Source organism: Spodoptera frugiperda, chromosome 6 (genome assembly GCF_023101765.2).
Source record: "Spodoptera frugiperda isolate SF20-4 chromosome 6, AGI-APGP_CSIRO_Sfru_2.0, whole genome shotgun sequence".
Classification (NCBI taxonomy): domain Eukaryota; kingdom Metazoa; phylum Arthropoda; class Insecta; order Lepidoptera; family Noctuidae; genus Spodoptera; species Spodoptera frugiperda.
Window position 1 is genome coordinate 10,751,585 of NC_064217.1, and position 19,587 is coordinate 10,771,171.

Genomic DNA, 19,587 nt, shown 5'->3' on the forward strand with positions numbered 1-19,587 from the left:
GGTGCATCCTGCCGATTAGCGAACGAGGCTCTGGCGACCGACTGATGGCGGGATAACCATCACTATTAAGGCGTAAACTAAATTACAGGCCAGTGACGGGCAGCAGCATCACTGGTGCGAGAAGTTTACGCCCTGCGATCGCCAACCCGCCTGCCCAGCGTGGCGATTACGGGCAACTCCTCCAATGTTTAAAAGAACAAGGCCGCGGCCCCTAGTTCCCGGCGGCCCCGCTAGGCCTGGCCACGGTGGCGGTCATGGTAGCGGCGGGGCAGGGGGTGCGAAGAATCCCCGGGTTATGGGAGGCCACCAAAACAAATTGACCCTGGCGACGTACAACGGACGCACACTACGGCTTGACTCGCATCTGGCGCAACTGGAGGTGGAGCTTGGGAAGATTAGGTGGCACGTTCTGGGGTTAAGCGAAGTCCGAAGAGAGGGGGAGGACACCGTAACCCTAGAGTCCGGCCACCTAATGTACTTCCGAGAGGGAGACCAACAATCCCAAGGTGGCGTTGGGTTTCTGGTCAATAAGTCTCTCTCTGATAACGTTGTGGAAATATCTAGTGTGTCGAGCAGGGTAGCGTACCTCATTATCAAGCTCACCGAGAGGTACAGCCTTAAGGTGGTGCAAGTGTACGCACCGACCTCGGCACATTCAGATGATGAGGTGGAGGAAATGTTCGATGACATATCGAGGGCCCTCCACTTCACTACTAAGACCCACTACAATGTTATCATGGGAGACTTTAACGCTAAAGTGGGAGTACAGAATTGCAGTGAATCGGTAGTAGGATCCCATGGTTTTGGAGTCAGAAACCATAGGGGGCGGATGCTGGTCAACTTCCTCGAACGAGAGGGGCTGTTCTTGATGAACTCGTTTTTCAAAAAGAAGCCCCAAAGGAAGTGGACCTGGCGGAGCCCCGACACTATGACAAAAAATGAGATCGACTTCATCATAGCGGACAGGCGATACATATTCAGAGATGTCTCCGTGATCAACAGGTTTAACACCGGCAGTGATCACAGACTTGTCCGAGGCACTCTGAATATCGACTTTAAAGCCGAACGTGTCCGTTTGATGAAGTCCAGGCTCCGACCTACTATGCTCCAAACCATCACTGGATCTGAAACGTTCCAGCTTAATCTGGAAAACCGATTTGCTGCCTTGGAAACCACAACGGACGTTAACCAGAACCTAGAAAATGTAGTTCGAGTCCTCAGGGACGAAGGTACGAGATTCTGTAACATGCGACGTAAGGGCAGGAAGTCTAAACTTTCCGAGGAGACCCTGGGGCTGATGAGGAAACGACGTGAAAACCCACCCGTCACTTCGTCAGGAAAACGAGCACTGAACCGGGAGATCAACAAACGCGTGCGGCACGACCTCCGGTGCTCTAATACCGCTTCTATTGAAAAAGCCATCGAGCAGAATCGGGGTCTAAGGTGTTCGTACAATCTCTCGGCAGAAGCCACCTGACGAAACTGACCACAGCAACTGGAGAAGTTGTTGCCTCTAAGCCGGCGGTTCTTTCGGAAATAGAGGACTTCTATAGCCGGTTATACGCTTCGCATGCATCTCGCCCTGATCCCGAAAATGAGAACTCTAGAGCTACATTAACGCGCCATTTCACTGAAGACCTGCCAGAAGTCAGCATTGGCGAAGTCGAGATTGCTCTTGGGCAGCTTAAAAATGGAAAAGCCCCTGGAGAGGACGGCGTTACCACAGAGTTGCTAAAGGCTGGAGGCAAACCCGTACTGAGGGAGCTCCAAAAGCTTTTTAACGCTGTCCTATTTGAAGGAGAACTCCAGAGGCGTGGAGCAGAAGTGTAGTCGTCTTGTTCTTCAAGAAAGGGGACAAAAGCCTTCTGAAGAACTATCGACCCATTTCGCTTCTAAGCCACGTCTATAAGCTGTTCTCAAGAGTGATCACGAACCGTCTTGCGCGAAGACTCGACGAATTCCAACCACCGGAACAGGCTGGATTTCGGAGCGGATACGGCACCATAGACCACATCCACACAGTGCGGCAGATTATACAGAAAACCGAAGAGTATAATCAGCCCCTGTGCCTAGCATTTGTGGACTATGAGAAGGCCTTTGACTCGATAGAAATCTGGTCTGTCCTGGAGTCCTTGCAGCGATGCCAGGTTGATTGGCGATACATCCAAGTGATGAGATGTCTTTACGAAGCCGCCACTATGTCCGTCCAAGTACAGAATCAGCAAACACGTCTCATACCATTGCATCGAGGAGTGAGACAAGGGGACGTCATATCCCCGAAACTGTTCACTAATGCAATGGAGGATATGTTCAAGACGCTGCACTGGAAAGGACGTGGCATCAATATCAATGGCGAACACATCTCTCACTTGCGATTCGCAGATGATATCGTCATAATGGCAGAAACGCTGCAGGACCTACAAGGGATGCTGAACGACCTAGCTGACTCCTCTGCACGCATCGGCCTACGGATGAACTTGGACAAAACCAAGGTCATGTTCAATGAACATGTTCTACCGGAACCGATTGCGATTCACGGAGCCGTCCTCGAAGTTGTTCAGAAATATGTCTACCTCGGGCAAACGTTGCAGTTAGGTAGAAACAACTTTGAGGATGAGGTGAATAAGAGAATTCAGTTGGGTTGGGCAGCTTTCGGAAAACTCCGTCGAGTCTTCTCATCGTCAATCCCACAGTGCCTAAAGACGAAAGTCTTTAACCAGTGCGTCCTACCCGTAATGACATACGGTGCCGAAACGTGGACACTTACGGCTAGACTGGTCCACAAACTCAAAGTCGCTCAGCGGGCTATGGAAAGGGCTATGCTCGGTGTCTCTCTCCGAAATCGCATTCGAAACGAAGTGATTCGGCAGAGAACCAAGGTGATCGACATAGCCCACCGGATCAGCAAGCTGAAGTGGCAGTGGGCCGGCCATATTAGCCGCAGGACCGACAACCGTTGGGGTAAGCGAGTCCTGGAGTGGAGACCGCGTCTCGGTAAACGTAGTGTAGGACGCCCCCAGGCGAGGTGGAGTGACGATCTGCGCAGGATGGCTGGCAGGAGCTGGATGCGAGTCGCTAGTGATAGAGCAAAGTGGCGAACAATTGGGGAGGCCTATGTCCAGCAGTGGACTGCTATAGGCTGATGATGATGATGATGATGAAGAGGTTCAATTTAAAACACACTCATTCCCAACTAGCGAGCCAACAAGCGAGTCGAGAAAAATAAAATCTAATCTAAAGCAATTAACTTAAACAAAGACGCAAAAAACGAATCCTCATGAGAGGAAAACTCTTTAGCGAAAACCCGAACTTTTCTCTCGACAAAATCAACCCGTTTTCATAGTAAAAATATTCGCAGAAATTTCATTTAAACCCTCCCCGAAGTTGGGGAAAGTACTTAAACGCTCTCAATTTTTAATCTCGGCAAAGTTTTTTGAACAAATCATTTGAAAACTCCGTCACGTTACTGAAAGACTTCAGCGAAACGTGGGTAGTATTATAATACTCGATTCCATTTCCGAACGGCGGGCGTAAACAAGTCGTTACGGTTGGGAAGCCATAGAGTTTGAACCGAGTTCTCGAACGATACTCTATGGCTTTTTGAAAACAGTTGCTTTGACAAACGTGAATTTATGAGTCAAATGGGGGAGATTGGAGTGTATTGTTGAATTAAATATTTCAGGGAAATTCACCCACCCTCTTTCAAATTTACACTGTTTCAAGGTACGTAGACATTTCTCATTCATACTCACTCTTGTCGTAAAATACCTGTGTAGGTATATGTTGTTTTATTTTTCGTCACCGTCGCGTCGTTTATTTCGTTTTAGTTTTTATGTAGTATTGAAAACTGATGTAAACGAAACTATTTAAATTATATTAGTTTTTAGAGAACAGAGAGTCAAATTCCCTAAGATTCGGAAAACAAGAATACTTCGACTAGGCGAGGTGTTCGTGTCTGGCGAACTTGGTGCCCAACTGTTATTCATTAGGACTTTCTTTTCATGTTTAATTGCACGTAAACTTCATATGTGCGATGTAGAATTTTATTACACCATTCATTAATTTGTTCATCGATCGTCTATGTGTGACTTTTGTCAGCTGCCTTTTGTCATGTATCTCCACAAATTGAGACATCCAAAGCTCAGCCAAACAACCGTCCAAATCATTCACCCCATAATTTTTTCCTTTTAAACATCATATAATCAACTAGATCTTCGGAAGCCCACTTTATATATAAAGTTTCTGACCCCAATAGATCCAGGATAAGACACTGAATGACAGTGTTTCTTAATCTCAGTAATCGAGGCGGACAAGAAATACTGACGACAGACGACAATCATGAGTAGCCATTGACACGCGATGACGGTGGCCTAAATAGTGCGGCGACACGATTGGGAGACACCATCGGGTTCTATTACTAATATTGTACACTTTTTTTTAAAACAGATAACCGCCTCCATTTTTTTAAGTCAGGTAATATTTATTCCTAAAGTCTTTTCCTAATTCTGAAAAATACTATGCTGAAAACCGCATAAAAATCGGTTCATCCTAACGCGAGATAATTGCGCACAAACCTACAACCTACATATCTACAGGTTAAATTGAGATCCTCCTTTTTTGAAGTCGGTTAAAAAGAATTTCACCAACATAACTTTTTTAAAACAAATCTTATCATAGTCCCGGTCACTTTGAAGAATCTCAATGATGTTGTATCGAACATTGATGCAAAGTCTCACATTTCTCATTAAACTTTCGCGTTCCGTTATATCAATGCTGCCCGATGCCATGCTGTAAAGTTATGTATTTGAGGAAGGAAAAGTCGTAGAATACTGATAACGTCACTCAATTTTATCCCTGGATCTTTAAATCTTGGGATATTGGTATAAACTTAACGCAATTCTGCAGATACATTTTAGTTTGATTTGATGTGAGGCCTATTTGGATCGTTGATTGCAATGTCGTCATCATCATTTCGTTTCTATCCACTGTCGTGGATACACTTTCAACCTTATTATCTATCTTTACAGTTTGTATAAATAACGGTGCTTTTCCACCTGAAATGTGCTATGAAGTTATGCTACGAAGATGTAATAGCTAAGCTGTTCAACTATGTGACCGTTTCCATTGATACTAAGCTATGTAACTGTGCGAGGAAGATACGCAGCTCGAGTATGCGATATATTGACAATAGGAAAGTCATCCACAGCACACATCTTTCCATATAAAAAAAAATTGCTTTGCTGAGTCCGTTTTCACCAATTCTAAGCTTTGTGTACCAATGTTTAGTGCACATCTCTGGTGGAAAAGCAAAATATGTTTCTTATTTTCTTCGTAAACGATTGTACAATTGGTTTCCCCACTCGTGCGACATAATTCATGGCCAATTATATTAGTTGTTCTCCAGCAACAGCTCAATAACTAAATTACCTACAGTTAGTGTAACTAATTGTTTGTTCCTTACATTGTAAGCTTAATGGTTTACACTTTACTTCTGTTTCTGTACTCACTCACTGAGTTCAATTTGTTTTACTGTCATGTCGCGCTCTGTATCGTGATACGAAATATGTATTGGTATTACATGATTCTATTAGATTAGGCTACGAAGATTCTGAAGACAATTAATCTGTTTTATTAATATTTTATTTTAATTAGGGAAACAAACAACTATTTTATAACAACTAATTACAATCACATAGCCAACACTTAATCTCAAATAGTTTCCACGCATAAACCATACATTCGCGCCAAGAATATTATTTTAACAAGGTATAAAAAAAACCAATATTGATGTATCAAAAAACAGTTATATCTAACCAAAGATTCTCAAAGGACATGGCTAAACCAAAGTATGGACGTCGTAACCCGTACAAATAAATATTGTATAAATATAGTACCTAGCAATAAATAAAGCCGCATAATTAAAAATTGATATTTTGTAGTTAAGAAGGTCCAGAAACTTAGCATATCTGCGCAATCCTGAAAATAAAGTAGCGCTCCTACGTCAAACAACGTTACAAAATCTTCAAAATATAACATTGCTGTGAACTTTTACCAAGGCGTTTTGATGTACCTGAGCCGAAAGTTATTTATATATGGGGTAGATAGGTAAACAATTCTGCTTATACTAGATAATGAACACAAAGTAACCAAGGACAGACACAAAATATATAGTAAGATTGTGCAATCTTATACAAAATATATATTTTGTGTCGATCAAAACATTTACAATTATTTGGTTTCAGAAAAAAGTCATTATATTACCGTTATTAAAAATTGATGTTCGTTTAATTATTTCGATTTGATTTTCGGGGAAACTAATGTCCTAATAATAGCTTGCAGTACCTACTTCCGTGTTGTCATGTCAAACCACAACAGAAAAAAATCAATTATGAAACTTATTTCTTGTTAATTTTTGTTCACCAAGTTATAAGAATTAGTTAAACACAAAATAATTCATAAGTGAATATTTAAATGATGAATGCCTGGGTCAGTCATTTAGCCATCTCCTTTTGAGAGGAACCAAACAATCGTGTACTCTATATTTTTGAGTTGTTGATATCAGAAAATTAAGGAAAACAAAATGTTTTCCTCTAAAATAGGCCAAGACGATAAAATTGGACAGCTTTCTTCCTTCCAGAACGTATTTAAAAATGTCTCCTCTAAATTAGAGGCACAAGACAAAAGTCTGCTTAATGAAATAAAATCACGCTAGCACTGTAGTAGGGCAAATAGTATTCGTTATCTTAATTAAAGCCCTTTGTTTTAGCCTTTTAAAGATAACTGGTATAGTTTTTTTCATAGTAAAGGTAGATAGATGGTTTAAGAATTATGATGACCTAAAAACTTTGTCGGAATTAAAAAATAATTGTAGGATACCTAACCAAATGCAATTTTTAACACTAGCCTGTGTGCCTGGCTTCTATCAATATACCTAATGGTCATGCATCAGGAAGAATCCACTGTTCTAGGTTTCTTGAAACACTTCTAGATTTTTTTGATGGTATAACCCGGTAAACGAGCAGACAGATCACTCACCGCCGCCCTTGGACATCCAAAACACCAGAGGCGTTACAAATGCGTTACCGGCCGTTTTAGGGTTAAGCATTTAAGGGTTGTTGGGGAATCTGGGATTGGGATAATTGGGGAAGGCACTCTGATTGGTTGGTTCATTCGTGCCGGCTAATCAGAGCGCCTACTTATATAACGCGCTTTCGTTTCATTTTCGTTCACCATGAAGCAAACTCATACTAAGGGTAGATACAGCTACAATATCAAACTTGTAACTATAGAACTATCGGAACAGTATGGCTACCACATTAATTGGATGTCAGCGTTGACACGGGTGCAATTACTCCATCTACACAGGATCTGATTGACTTGTCTACCTTCCGAAATGCTGATAGGCATCTGGTCAGAATTGTGGTTTAGGAAATTGTGTATTGATACTGTCCTTGGCTGTTGTTGGAGTTCTGTCCATTGGTTGAAGGTTTATTTACTGCTTTTGAATATAAAAGAGGCTGCCTTTGTTAGTCGCTTAATTGGGAAGGTCAATGAATTTGTACAGTAATAGGGTAGTTGACTAATTTTTATTTTAAAGTACGTCTGGTAGAGTATTTTAAAATATTAGACTCGTATTTTTTGTTTTCTTATGGAAACAAATACTTTCTAAGATATTTATATTGATTTTATATATCATATGACGTCACTTTTAGACCCATTTTATACGTAGAAATAACGTCGTTTTATCGAAGTATTGTTATCCTATATGACAAAATAAAAAAAAAACATGTCTAATATATATTTTTCATTATCTAACTATGGAACTAAATAGATTTTAATACGCTCTTTTTGATTTTCATACCCTGTGTTTATCCCTATTGTATATGATTTATTGTTGACTATGTTCAGCAGTCGACGTCTTATACCTGATATGATGATGATGTGCAAAGAGGAAAATACTATTATCTGTGTATGCACGTCTAAAGAATATGTAACGTTATTACAACTGTACTAAGTACTATATTTCCTTGTCCACAGGGTGTCAAGAATGTCTGCATGAACATTTGAGTGGAGTCTTGGAGCGGTGTTGACAAGCGAGCACCATGACCAAGAAATTCGAGTTCAACTGGCAGATCCCCGTCCCTGATCTCCTTCTTCAGGTAAATATTGATTTACTGGTTTTTAATAACAGATTACGGCCTCACAGAAAACCGACGTGAAACAACGCTTGCGTTGTGTTTCGTTGTGTGAGTGAGATTACCGGAGGTCCAATTCCCCCTTCCCAATCTTCCCAATCCCCGATTCCCGAACAACAACCCTTAAATTCCTAACCCCCAAAAAGCCGGCAGCGCACTTGTAACGTCTGTAGTGTTTCAAGTGTTCATTGGCGGCGATTGCTTACCATCAGGTGATACGTCTGCTAGTTTACAAAAAGGTTTTCCATAAAAAAAAATTGTTTCCAAAAAAAACAGAATAAACTTGATGACATTGCTTAACGGACCTCAAGGGATCTCCAAAATTCGCCATAGCGTGATTAAATTGAGTACGCAACGTAACGTCACGCCTTTCATTAGGTAGGCAGAGACGCACATTACGACACGTAATGCCACTATACAATGTACACCTACGTTTCACCATTTGTGTTACAAGTCCCATGTAATAGAGGGTGAGCCAATTGCCATATACTGGGCAAAATTCCAGACCGTCTGCTACTGAGAAATTTTCGAAAACCGAAAAAAGCCCAGTAATACTCCGCCGACCCGGGAATCGAACCCGAAACAACATCGACCATTCGACCGCACCTGCGACTACTCGACCAACGAGGTAGTCAAATTAAATTATGTTTCTGTTTCAAATCATATTGTCATGTCAGTTTGCTTTATTCAGCCAACATCTGGTGGAAATATCAAACAAATGCTACCAGTTGAGGTTTGCATAATCCTTGTATATTATCATGGAATAAAGAAAATGATTAAGCATATAATGATTCTTCTCCGATAAAGCAAAATATGTATTCACCAGGTATTCAATCAAAATCAATTTCGACGTTCCTACCTATCTACCTACATCTTTACCAATACAAGCGTAAAATCAAACTCAAAACCCAACGAGGCAGTTCAGGTGAGATAACAAGAAACCCATCATTCCGTATAAAAGATCACAGATAGTATAATTCGAAGGTATTTGTAAGGCAATCTGTTGTTTGCACGTTACTTCGGGAGCGGTACGTGAAGACATTCTGAGTCAGTGCCGATCGCGCCGTAAATCACTCGATCGCACATGCTTACTGAACGGGTGTGGTGCCTGTGTTAGCGGGAACCGGGATAATATGTGTAATACCAGTGATATTAGTTAAAGGGATATGATATTCAAATTTCTTAAAGACAGATTTAGAATATTTAGCAATGATACTTGCAAGTTAAGAAGTAAGTTACTCGTCACTCGTTTACTGGTTACTCATTAGTTACTTGCAGCATTAATTTTATTAACTAAACCAAAGTATTGGTAATACTAAAGAAGCAAACAGATATTGTCGTCATGTAGAATAGAAAAATTCCATCGACATCGCGACATACAACTTAATAGCAAATCCTCTTTATGTAGAGAAGGCCCGCAATTCAGCAGCTTTTCTTTTGATTTGTTTTTGAAAAGCTTTGTCCAAAGTAGAATTATCTCCTGTGTCGTGGATACATTCAAAAATATACAATTTCACATGCACATGACACCCAGATTCAAAACGACAATTTGTGGGTCACACAAATAGTTATTCCGTGCGGGTATCGCACCCGCTACACGTGTCCCGGCAACCTGTTGCCCAGCCACCGCGCCAACCGTGCCGTCAAGTAGCAACAGTGGACTATCATCACACCGGGTGTTTTTTCATGTTGATAAGCTAAAAGAATCGTTCCAAAAATTGGCAAAAATGCTACCCGCTCTCACTAGCACTCTTGACATCGTGTCTATTCAACTCTGCGCCGTAAGTCGGTGAGGCGGCCGCCCCAGTAATCTCCTCGCCTCCGACACGACGTACCACTGCACAGATCAAAAGTTTAACGTCGATTCTAGTTTATTTCAACACTAATTCGCGTATAACATAGGTATATAGACGATAGGTAGCTTTTCTTAATTTTTTATGGAATAGGTGGCAAACGAGCAAACTAGTCACCTGATGGTAAGCGATCAACGCTTATGGACACCCGCAACAACAGAGAGAAGTCACATTTTTTCAACAAATACGTGTATGTTTGCTAGTTATATTAGAAGGCCTGCGTTAAGTTATAAAAAGGTTTTCCATAACAGCAAAAAACAAAACAAATGAATACTATTAAATTGATACTTAATCATAACCAAAATCGTTTTATTACAGTCAGATTCAGGCTGTCTTACTAACTTTACAATTATTTCTAAAGTTCTAAACAACTAGTAATAGGTATCGTACGTTTATACTCTAACAACTAAATCTAAACCAACCATCTCAAGCTGCAAGCATTAGTAGTAACCAATGACAGTAGCGTTATTGATACCACGAAATGGCTCGACCAATAAACGGCTCGAATTTTATAGACTTATTATCTGTTCCGATGATTTAATTGGCTCTTACTGAGATTTAGAACCGTGCGGAATGGAACGTCTCGTAAATTCAAATGGCATCATGAAAAATTAATTTAGTTGAAAGTTTTACGTAGGTATAATATAATATCATTTTACTTTTGGTTTTTGTGTAAGTTTCAAAGTAATTTTGATTAAGTTTCTTTTATGCTTCTGCCAGCAGCTTTACCCGCAGATATTTATGCCGTGATATAAAAAGGTGCCTTATGTTTATTCCAGACCAAAACCAATACCTGTTCCAAATTTCATCCCGATTCTTTCAGCTGTTTTGACGTGATTGGCTAACATAAACATACACACAAACTCACAAGCTTTCGCATTTACACTATCAGTAGGACTTTCAGCTATGATCGTCCCGCCCGTACCGATCGTACACATATTATATCTCTAGTAGCCAAATCTACCGACAGATCAGTGATATTGACACTAGCAGTTAAAAACTCTTTTTTCTATTATTAAAATAACTTTTATATTCTTCTGCAGGGCGCGACCTTCGATCGGTGGACAGAAGAGAAGGACAACACAGAATTGGAACAGAACTGCTTGTTCAAGGTCGACGAGTATGGCTTCTTCATATACTGGAAGAGCGAAGGCAGGGTAAGTAATCTACACTACATTTATTTCATGCAAATCGTAATTAAAGTAAGTAAGAAATTGAGAAACAGAGAGAGAGAGAAATTAACAATTTTCTTTATCCTCTTCATATCGACAATTACCGTTGCCTATGAACGCTTGCAACACTTGAGGCATTACATACGTTTTGCCGATCCCTAGGAAACGTAGTTTTCTTATAGGCTAATAATTTATCCAGACTCATTATACTTTACCCGATGTGAACATTACACTGAAAACCTCCTGCAAAATAAATCCCCACACAAAAAACCGCTTTTTCAACAAAAATAAATCCTTAATTAAATAAATTAAGAAAGTCAGCCACCATATTGACTCACCCGAGATCCGAGATTCGAGATCTCACTCATTTGCGGCTCTTTGAGGATCACAAGAGGTCGCCACTTATGCAAATTAATTGGGAGACACATCTGCAGAGCTTTCCCCGTGTTCACGGAAATCCTTGTTGAATTAGATCCTTTGATGTGCTGAATCCTTCCAGCTCTGAGTTAGGACATGCATGGGTGGACTAATTTTGAATTAATGGCTGGGAATGCAGCTGTTTGGACATGTGTTGGAAGGGGGATTCGGAAAATTCATGTATAATTGTGCTATGCAGCTACGATACGAATATGTAATAGCTAAGCTGTGAAATTATGTGACCACTTCTACTGATACTAAGCTATATAACTGTGTGAAGAAGTTGCGCAGCTAGAGTATCCAATGTATCGATAGTAAGGCAGCCATCCACAACACACATCCGTAGCACGTATCTATCCATATAAAAAACATAGCTTCATAGCTGAATCCGTTGCAACCAGTGCTAGCCTTTGTGTACTAATTAATATGATTGGTAGAAGCCATACCACGTCACTCGTGCTAAAGCACCCTTTAAATTTTAAGCTTCACAAAGTGATTAAATCAATAACTAAGCGTGCTAATACGTACCTAATCAAATAATCTACTTTTATATTAATATCTAGATCTAAAAATCTATTTTAGAAACAGCAAATATCAATATAAAAAAAGAAGCCCATCTTTTCAAGACTACTATTGACAAAGGTCCATCAAAGTGTGCCTGTAAAGTGTCCTGAAAGTTTCACAAACTAATTCCGCCCCTTACATAATGTGTAGGGATGACAAATTTAAGTTTTCTAACTGTCTACTATAAGATGGGATTTCCCAAGGGGCCGTGAATGACAGCTTATTTATGACTTTAGAGTTTAGCTGGATCCCGGCTAGTTGGCTTTGAGATAAATGGTTGAGATGGAGGTAAATGTATGTCAAAGCATTTATTTTAATTAGTCTGTTGACTGGTACTTTTAAAACTAAAAAAAATACAGATATATGTAAATAAAAATAGTCTGTTAATCTGTCGTCAGTGAAACTAGGTGCTTGTTCCAAAAATGTAGATTCGTTACTCTTTTCAAAAATGCATTTCTATACCTCTGATTACATTTTGCTTCTGGTCCAAACAAACTAACCACCAGGTGATGCCTGATTTAAATCTGCATCCAACCATGTCAAAAAACTTATACTAATCCAGAGAAAGAAGTAAAAACTTCGTAAACAATTATGTAAAGTTAAATACCAAGCCCTACTCCTATGTTACGGACTGCCAAGCTGGTTACCAGGGCTCCGGCTCGGGCCGGCCGGAGTAGAAACGGTGTGGTTTTTAGTCAGTAAGAGTTTGACACTCCCTCTCGCCTCGCGCAAGGCGGGTCAAGTAATTTGACAATCCCCATTTAAAAAAGTCTTACTCCTACACAAAACAACCCACTATTCAAAATACACGCAACAAACATAAACACATACAATGCGAAACACTACAAAATACTCTTATACATATACGGTACTTAAATACCTCGTACATAAGTGTGGACTACATAATTGATTCCGATACTAGTAGAACTTACATCCTTGGAGACCTAAGTCCTTGGAAACTAAATGTATGTGTACTTAATATATTAAATGAATTCCACCACACATCGCCGGGGAAATCTTATTCAGTAGATACATTAGATTACTAAGTAAATAGTCTTAGGTATGCTGTGTACTGATTGGAAGTAACTTTTGATGAAATTGATTTAGAAAATTGAAATTAAAAATTAGATTTTTGGATGAAAAAATATTGATTGTTCATAACTTTGGTTATGTTTTAACTGCGCGGTTGACGTGGAGGCTTGGCAACAGGCTGCCACGTAACATGTAGCGGGGTCGATTCCCGCACGGAGCAAGTCGATGTCTGATCCACAGATTGTTGTATTGGGTCAGGGTGTTATGTGAACTTGTATGTTTGAAACATTAGTAGAAACGGGGTTTGTTTTTTAGTCAGTAACAGTTTAACACTCCCCCTCACCTCGCCCAAGGCGGGCGAAGTCATTGGATGATGTTCACCCCTCAAATAAAAAGCCTTTAAATATAAAATAATCAATAAATTCTAGTCGCAATTAATTATTTATATTATTACCGTTATCAGTAAAAGCTCTTATATCTCCAATATTATCAATTAGCGCTCTGTTATAATGACACAAATACCTTCTCATAATTAATTGCTATACAGATTAATTAAAAAGTAGTAAATTTAATTGTTATTGCAATTAATCTCATTAAGGAAAACGTTAAGAAATAATTACTTACGTTCTATATTTTTAATGATCTGTTAATTTAAATGAAATCAGGAAGCTGAAGTTATTATCGTAAGACAATTTTAATCTTATTCTAATTTGTAAATTCATAAGAGGTTTGAAATGGAAGTCAGGTACTGTGCCTTTTATCTTAAACTTAATCTTGTTTTTGGTAAATTAATTAAAGATGCGTCTTAACTATCACACGAACTGTTTGAGAAAACCTCTACTAGTTTTGAGGTACAGTGGCTTTTTTAATGAGCAGCGTCGGCAACGCCTCGCAGCCAACGGACACTAGGGCCGATTTTTCAATCAACGTACCTATAAGTTTTATAAAATTAAATGTACGTTTTTCAAAACAAAAACTGTCTAAAATCCAAAATTATTCCTTAGATAAAGTTATCTAGCGCTGGAAAAATCCGGCCCTTAAAACAATAAACAATTACAAATCAGAAAGTTTGTAAGTTTATGTGTTTGTGCGTTTGTTATTCAAGCACGTCAAAACGGCTGAAGGGATCGGAATCTGGAATAACACATAGGATACTTTGAAGCCGTTGGCAGAAGCTAGTAATATTAAATACTTCAAAAATTTCAAACCTTCAAGAAAAGAGCATACTCCTTTTTAAAAAGGCCGGCAACGCACCTGTGACTCCTCTGGTGTTGCGGCGCTGATCGCTTACCATCAGGTGACTCGTTTGCTCGTTTGCCTCCTATTCCATAAAAAGAATTAAACTAAAATACAATCTACAACCAATAGTAAGTACATAGCACAATCTATGAATAAACTACACCACGCAAATATTGGCTTGTAAAACTATTTATAGTTCCCATGGCAACGGAAATAACATCGCAAGTTCATGACTACCAACCTCGAAAGTAATTCCTGTTGATATACCTACCAATAATATAATAATATTAATGAAACGTTCAACTGAAACTAATTTCATAGTTTTGATTTCCTATTCATTGTTATTTCAAAACATCAGAGTTCTTGTAGGAAAATAACTATCGTGACTCATAGTAAATTAATTAAATAATACAGCTTGCTCTCGTAACTGTTTGAGGTTGCTCGACTGGTTTCGAGGCTTGACCGGGACTCATAATCATGGGCAGTATTTGAGGTGATCGACGCGACGACGTATAGTCAATTGACTGGGTTTTCTATCAAACATTTTTATATTTGTCATCCGAAAATAAATTAATTGTGTTATCACTACCGCGAAAATGATTACCGATCAAAAGTTCCAAAGTTTCATTTCCATGTTGGTCAAAGTATTATTAGGTGTTTAGACTAACCACGTAGAAATTAATAGTTATATTTACCTATGTAAAGTTTCTTATACATATATCTTTCTATTTACTTCGCACAACAACCCCCGCAACATCCTTCAATAAATCACGAATTAATCAAATTAATTAGTCACCAAAACTAATTGAGTCCCTCCTCCAGGGAGGTCCAAGGAGTGCCGGTACCATTGACCTCCTCAATGAGGTCTTGTGTCCATTAGAGGGTGATTAGGGTCAACGGGATCTACCTCAGAGGGTCGTAAGCAAATCTGTTCGGAGGATGGAAATATCAAGTCGTTTGCTTAGAAACTTATCGAGATTGTCTTTTGGTTATGTAGTATACAAGATCGTATTATATAACGTAGAATCAAATACGTTGTTAGTTTTCAGAATTTGAAAGGTAAGATTAATTAATCTGGATGTTATTTAGAATATCTATGTGTAATTAGTTGACGTCTTGCTATGAATTTTTCTTGAAAAACTAAGTACACAAGCTTTTTTTTTATTCTATGACTTCTAATATCCTTGGATGCAGGTCGCTTCCAACCGGCCTATCTGTAGGTCATTAAGGAGGCCTATGTTCAGCAGTCTAATGGGCGTCTTATGGCTGATATCATGATATTGTGATGATGACTTATATAGATTTCATTTTTTAGCGTCTGTCTAATATGATGTCTAGGTATCATAGTAGGTGATGTCTAATTTTACAATCGCAAATTCTGATTAAAGTAAACCCTGTATCAAAAGGCGAGCAACATACTTATAACTATTGGGTTACAAAGTGCAGACGCTTTTTTTTTTTGAGGGGGAAAATCATCTAATGACTTCTCCTATCTTGGCGAGGCGTGAGTGAGTGTCAGACTCTTACTGACTAAAAACCACCCTGTTCCTACTCTTGCTTTTCGAGCATAGCCCCCGTAAACCCGCTAGGTAGTCCAAAGCTCCAGAAAGTGTTGACCCTGGATGTTTATAGCTTACCATCAGCTAACATAACTTATATTCTCTGGTAACTTACCTTACAGTTTAGACAATGCATTTCTCAAAATATTGTTATTGCACACGTAACAGTGTGTTACAAATTCTACGTTACAAACCAAGTTACAACGCTTGAGATATTCATGTTACGAGTATGTCGAATCGAGATCGAATCGAACTGGAGAATAGGTTTAGCTGAATAATGGATCTGGGTCACAGGGGGACATTAGAGAGAGGTATGATAATGTGGGTCTTTGTTCAATATAACTACATAATATATATATATGTATGTTGTACGCAGTATATATTGCTTAGATGCTGTAAAGTTTACATAGGTGATATTTAGTTGCTGTTTGAGCTGAATGTTAGTCAACAGTCGTGTTGTTAAAGTTGATTGAAGGACTATACGTTTGGTAGAGGCTATCTTCAACCTGCTTGTCAAGCATAGGAATTATAGCAATACTATTAGGTATGTAGAAAAGGTCCTTAGTGCAGCAGTGAACTGTCATCAGCTGTAGATATTATTTAGTTCTGTTGTGTACATTCCAAAGGACTATTTTTTTGAAAGAAGCAAAATAATCTTGTGATTTCTACCGCCTTGGGCGAGATGAGAGGGTGTGTCAGACTCTTACTGACTAAAAACCACCCCGTTCCTACTCCTGCTTTTCGAGCCGGAGCCCCGGTATCCCGCTAGGCATTCCAAAGAATTTGGATAATAACAAATAAATACTTTTCTGCCTGTAACACAAGTCTTGTCTGTAGACAAGACAGACAACTGAATAAAACAAAACAAAGTAAACATAACGTATTTGTTCCATATATTATTATCAAAAACAAAAGACGAAACCTAACCTCATTACCTGGAAACATTGATAAAAAACAATGTTGAGTAAGAAAAAAAAAGATTTACACGTAAACATATTTAGTCTTAGCCTTCTAGATACGATATTTTTCCTAAAAACCTTTGGCGTTACTCTTTTTCGGCTGAAATATTGTAAGAACTGGTTCACATTGGGTTGAATTTTTTAACGTCATGTACTGACAGCTAGCTTCAAACTACCGGAGCTGCGGACTACCTAGCGGGTTTACCAGGGCTTCAGCTCGACAAGCAGGAGTAGGAACGGGGTGGTTTTTAGTCAGTAAGAATTTGACACTCCCTTTCGCCTCGCCCAAGGCAGGAGAAATCATTGGATGATTTTCCACCTTTAAAAAAAGCTTGTCAGGCTCGGGTCACCATAATATGAATTGGAAGTCGATCATGTTTTAAAACTGCGATCAGCCAATGAGTGACAGAGAACAACATTCTTTAAATTTCTCTAAAGTTTCCATGTTTTAACTGTGATGCCTAACTAACCGCCTTAAGTTATGACAAACTCCCCAACAGGACAAAGTCCTTATTATGTTGTGAACATCCTCTGACGAATGATGATGATGATGTACTTACTTCATTTAAATAGGACAATAGGAATGATGACGGGGTATGAAAATAAAAAATCTATTTAGTCCGTCCAGTCAGGTAAGAAAATCTAATCGAATCAAAGTTTAGGAGTGGGAGCAAATACGTCATGTCTACGTATAAAACGTACCTAGAAGTGACGTCACGCGACATTTCAAATCAATATATCTTCGAAAGTATTTGTTTCCGTATGAAAATAAAAAATACGTGTCTAATATATCATTTAATCTACAAGACGGACATTAAATAAAACAAAAAAAAAATAGTCATCTACTATTGAAAAACATCATAGAGACTAGACATAGCAAATACTATGATCTTTATGCTTCGGATAAAGTTGTCGATCCTCTGTGAATGTGAACTAAGCTTAACTTGTAAGTATACATAAAGCAATTTCATGTGTACGTGGCTTGACAAACAGCTGACGGCGACTATATATCAAAATGGTGGAATGGAATCGCGACGGTAACGTTCGCAATATTCGCGAATTCGCAATAAAGTTACTAAGACGTGACAAGATGGATTGGACTTGATTTTACTTTGATAATGTTTGTGTGTTTGTTTGTTTTTCTGGCTAAAAGTTTTCTATCTGTGTCTGGAGTTGTAGACTGGAATTGTTTTGGAAGTATCAATATGCGGAGTTGTTTAGTGTTGTTTATGTTCTGTGAATATTGTTTTGGTGATTTCGGTTTGTTTTTGAAGTGTGATTAATTTTGTTGCCTTTTCGTTTTCTTTAGCGAAACTGATTTGTTAGTTTGTCTATATTTTTTCCTATACCACGACGGTGGCAAGAAACCACTCCTGACGGTAAGTGGTTACCGTCGCCTATGAACGCTTGCAATACTTGGGACATATGGAACACACTTGGATTTGTCTAATATGATATACCTTTCGTAGTTTTTTTAATCTGAGCAGGAAAAAATGTCTGATGAGATTTTTCCATTAAGAATTCAAATCCACAATCTAAAATTAACTTCCTTGTTCTATTTTACGAACTCCAACACAATATAAACTGATTGGATTCTCGCAAAACGTTTCCGTTTTACATAAAAATAAATCAAAGAGTTTAAAAAAAATGTTCGTTCATAGCATAACAAAAATTTCATCGCGGCAAACTTTCCGATATTAAATCCGCATTTCGCGAGGGCTCCGAAAGTCTGCGTTCAAAATTAATATCACATTTCACGGCAGAAGCTAGCTCTTTTACAAAAATTCAAATACCTTTCAAGTAACAAACATGGTTCCTTCCAAGCTAAAGAGTACTTTATGCGAAGGGGTACTAGGTCCACTTTTCATCGCACAAGTGTGCAAGGTCGGGAATGTGAGGAATGGCTGGGTCTGGAGTACCCTTCAGAAAGAGTCGTGGACTTTATAATGAGCTGGTGTTTACACGAGCTGTCATTAGCAGACCTGACCTTCTTGAGGATGATGGTTTGGATGAACTGTAGTTTGCGGATAATTGTCACTTGGACATAAGATGTTACACCAGAACAAGTAAATCTACTAAGTGATTGACTTATACCCATAGCCTTACCTTACTTATAGATACCTTTATCCAAACTCACCTATACTACTTGGCAATTTTAAATATTTGAAAATGTCTTATAGTCTTTTCGAAATGTGAATTCTGTATGGAAGTGGACAAAACTCGTTTTGTCCTCTTCCGTATTGTTAGGAAAATGTTTACTTATAAAATTTATAGTAAATCTGAATAACTAATTACAATTGCAATTTATAAACTACATGTTCCAATTAATCCCTTTGACCCTACTACTTGAGGGGTAGCCCTCAAGTACCCAAGGACCAAGGACCAAGGCCCACAAAAGACATAAAAAGACCATGTCAAATTTATTTTGATGGAAATAGAAAATGCGATTTCGTTTGACCTCCACCCGATTTCGGGACCCTATAAACTGGGGACCTATATTTCCTTGAGACCTTGACACCAAGATTACGAATTTTGACGATACCCCCTATCGTCTGTTACTGTCACCATAAAAAAATTTAAGATGAAGAGAGGTACCT

The 19,587-nt window shown here is 38.9% G+C and overlaps 1 protein-coding gene across 3 annotated transcripts in view; it reads left to right on the plus strand.

Annotated features, from left to right (window-relative positions):
* Positions 1–19,587, plus strand: part of LOC118267425 (1-phosphatidylinositol 4,5-bisphosphate phosphodiesterase) — a 91,117-nt gene that overhangs the window by 31,090 nt on the left and 40,440 nt on the right. For all 3 annotated transcript variants that reach the window (XR_007705364.1, XM_050694333.1, XM_050694332.1), the window contains exons 2-3: positions 8,038–8,159; positions 11,092–11,205. Coding sequence is in view for 2 of the 3 variants with exons in the window: in XM_050694333.1 (XP_050550290.1) it covers positions 8,103–8,159; positions 11,092–11,205 (171 nt within the window). In the remaining variant the exon portion in view is untranslated. The remainder of the gene's footprint in view (positions 1–8,037; positions 8,160–11,091; positions 11,206–19,587) is intronic.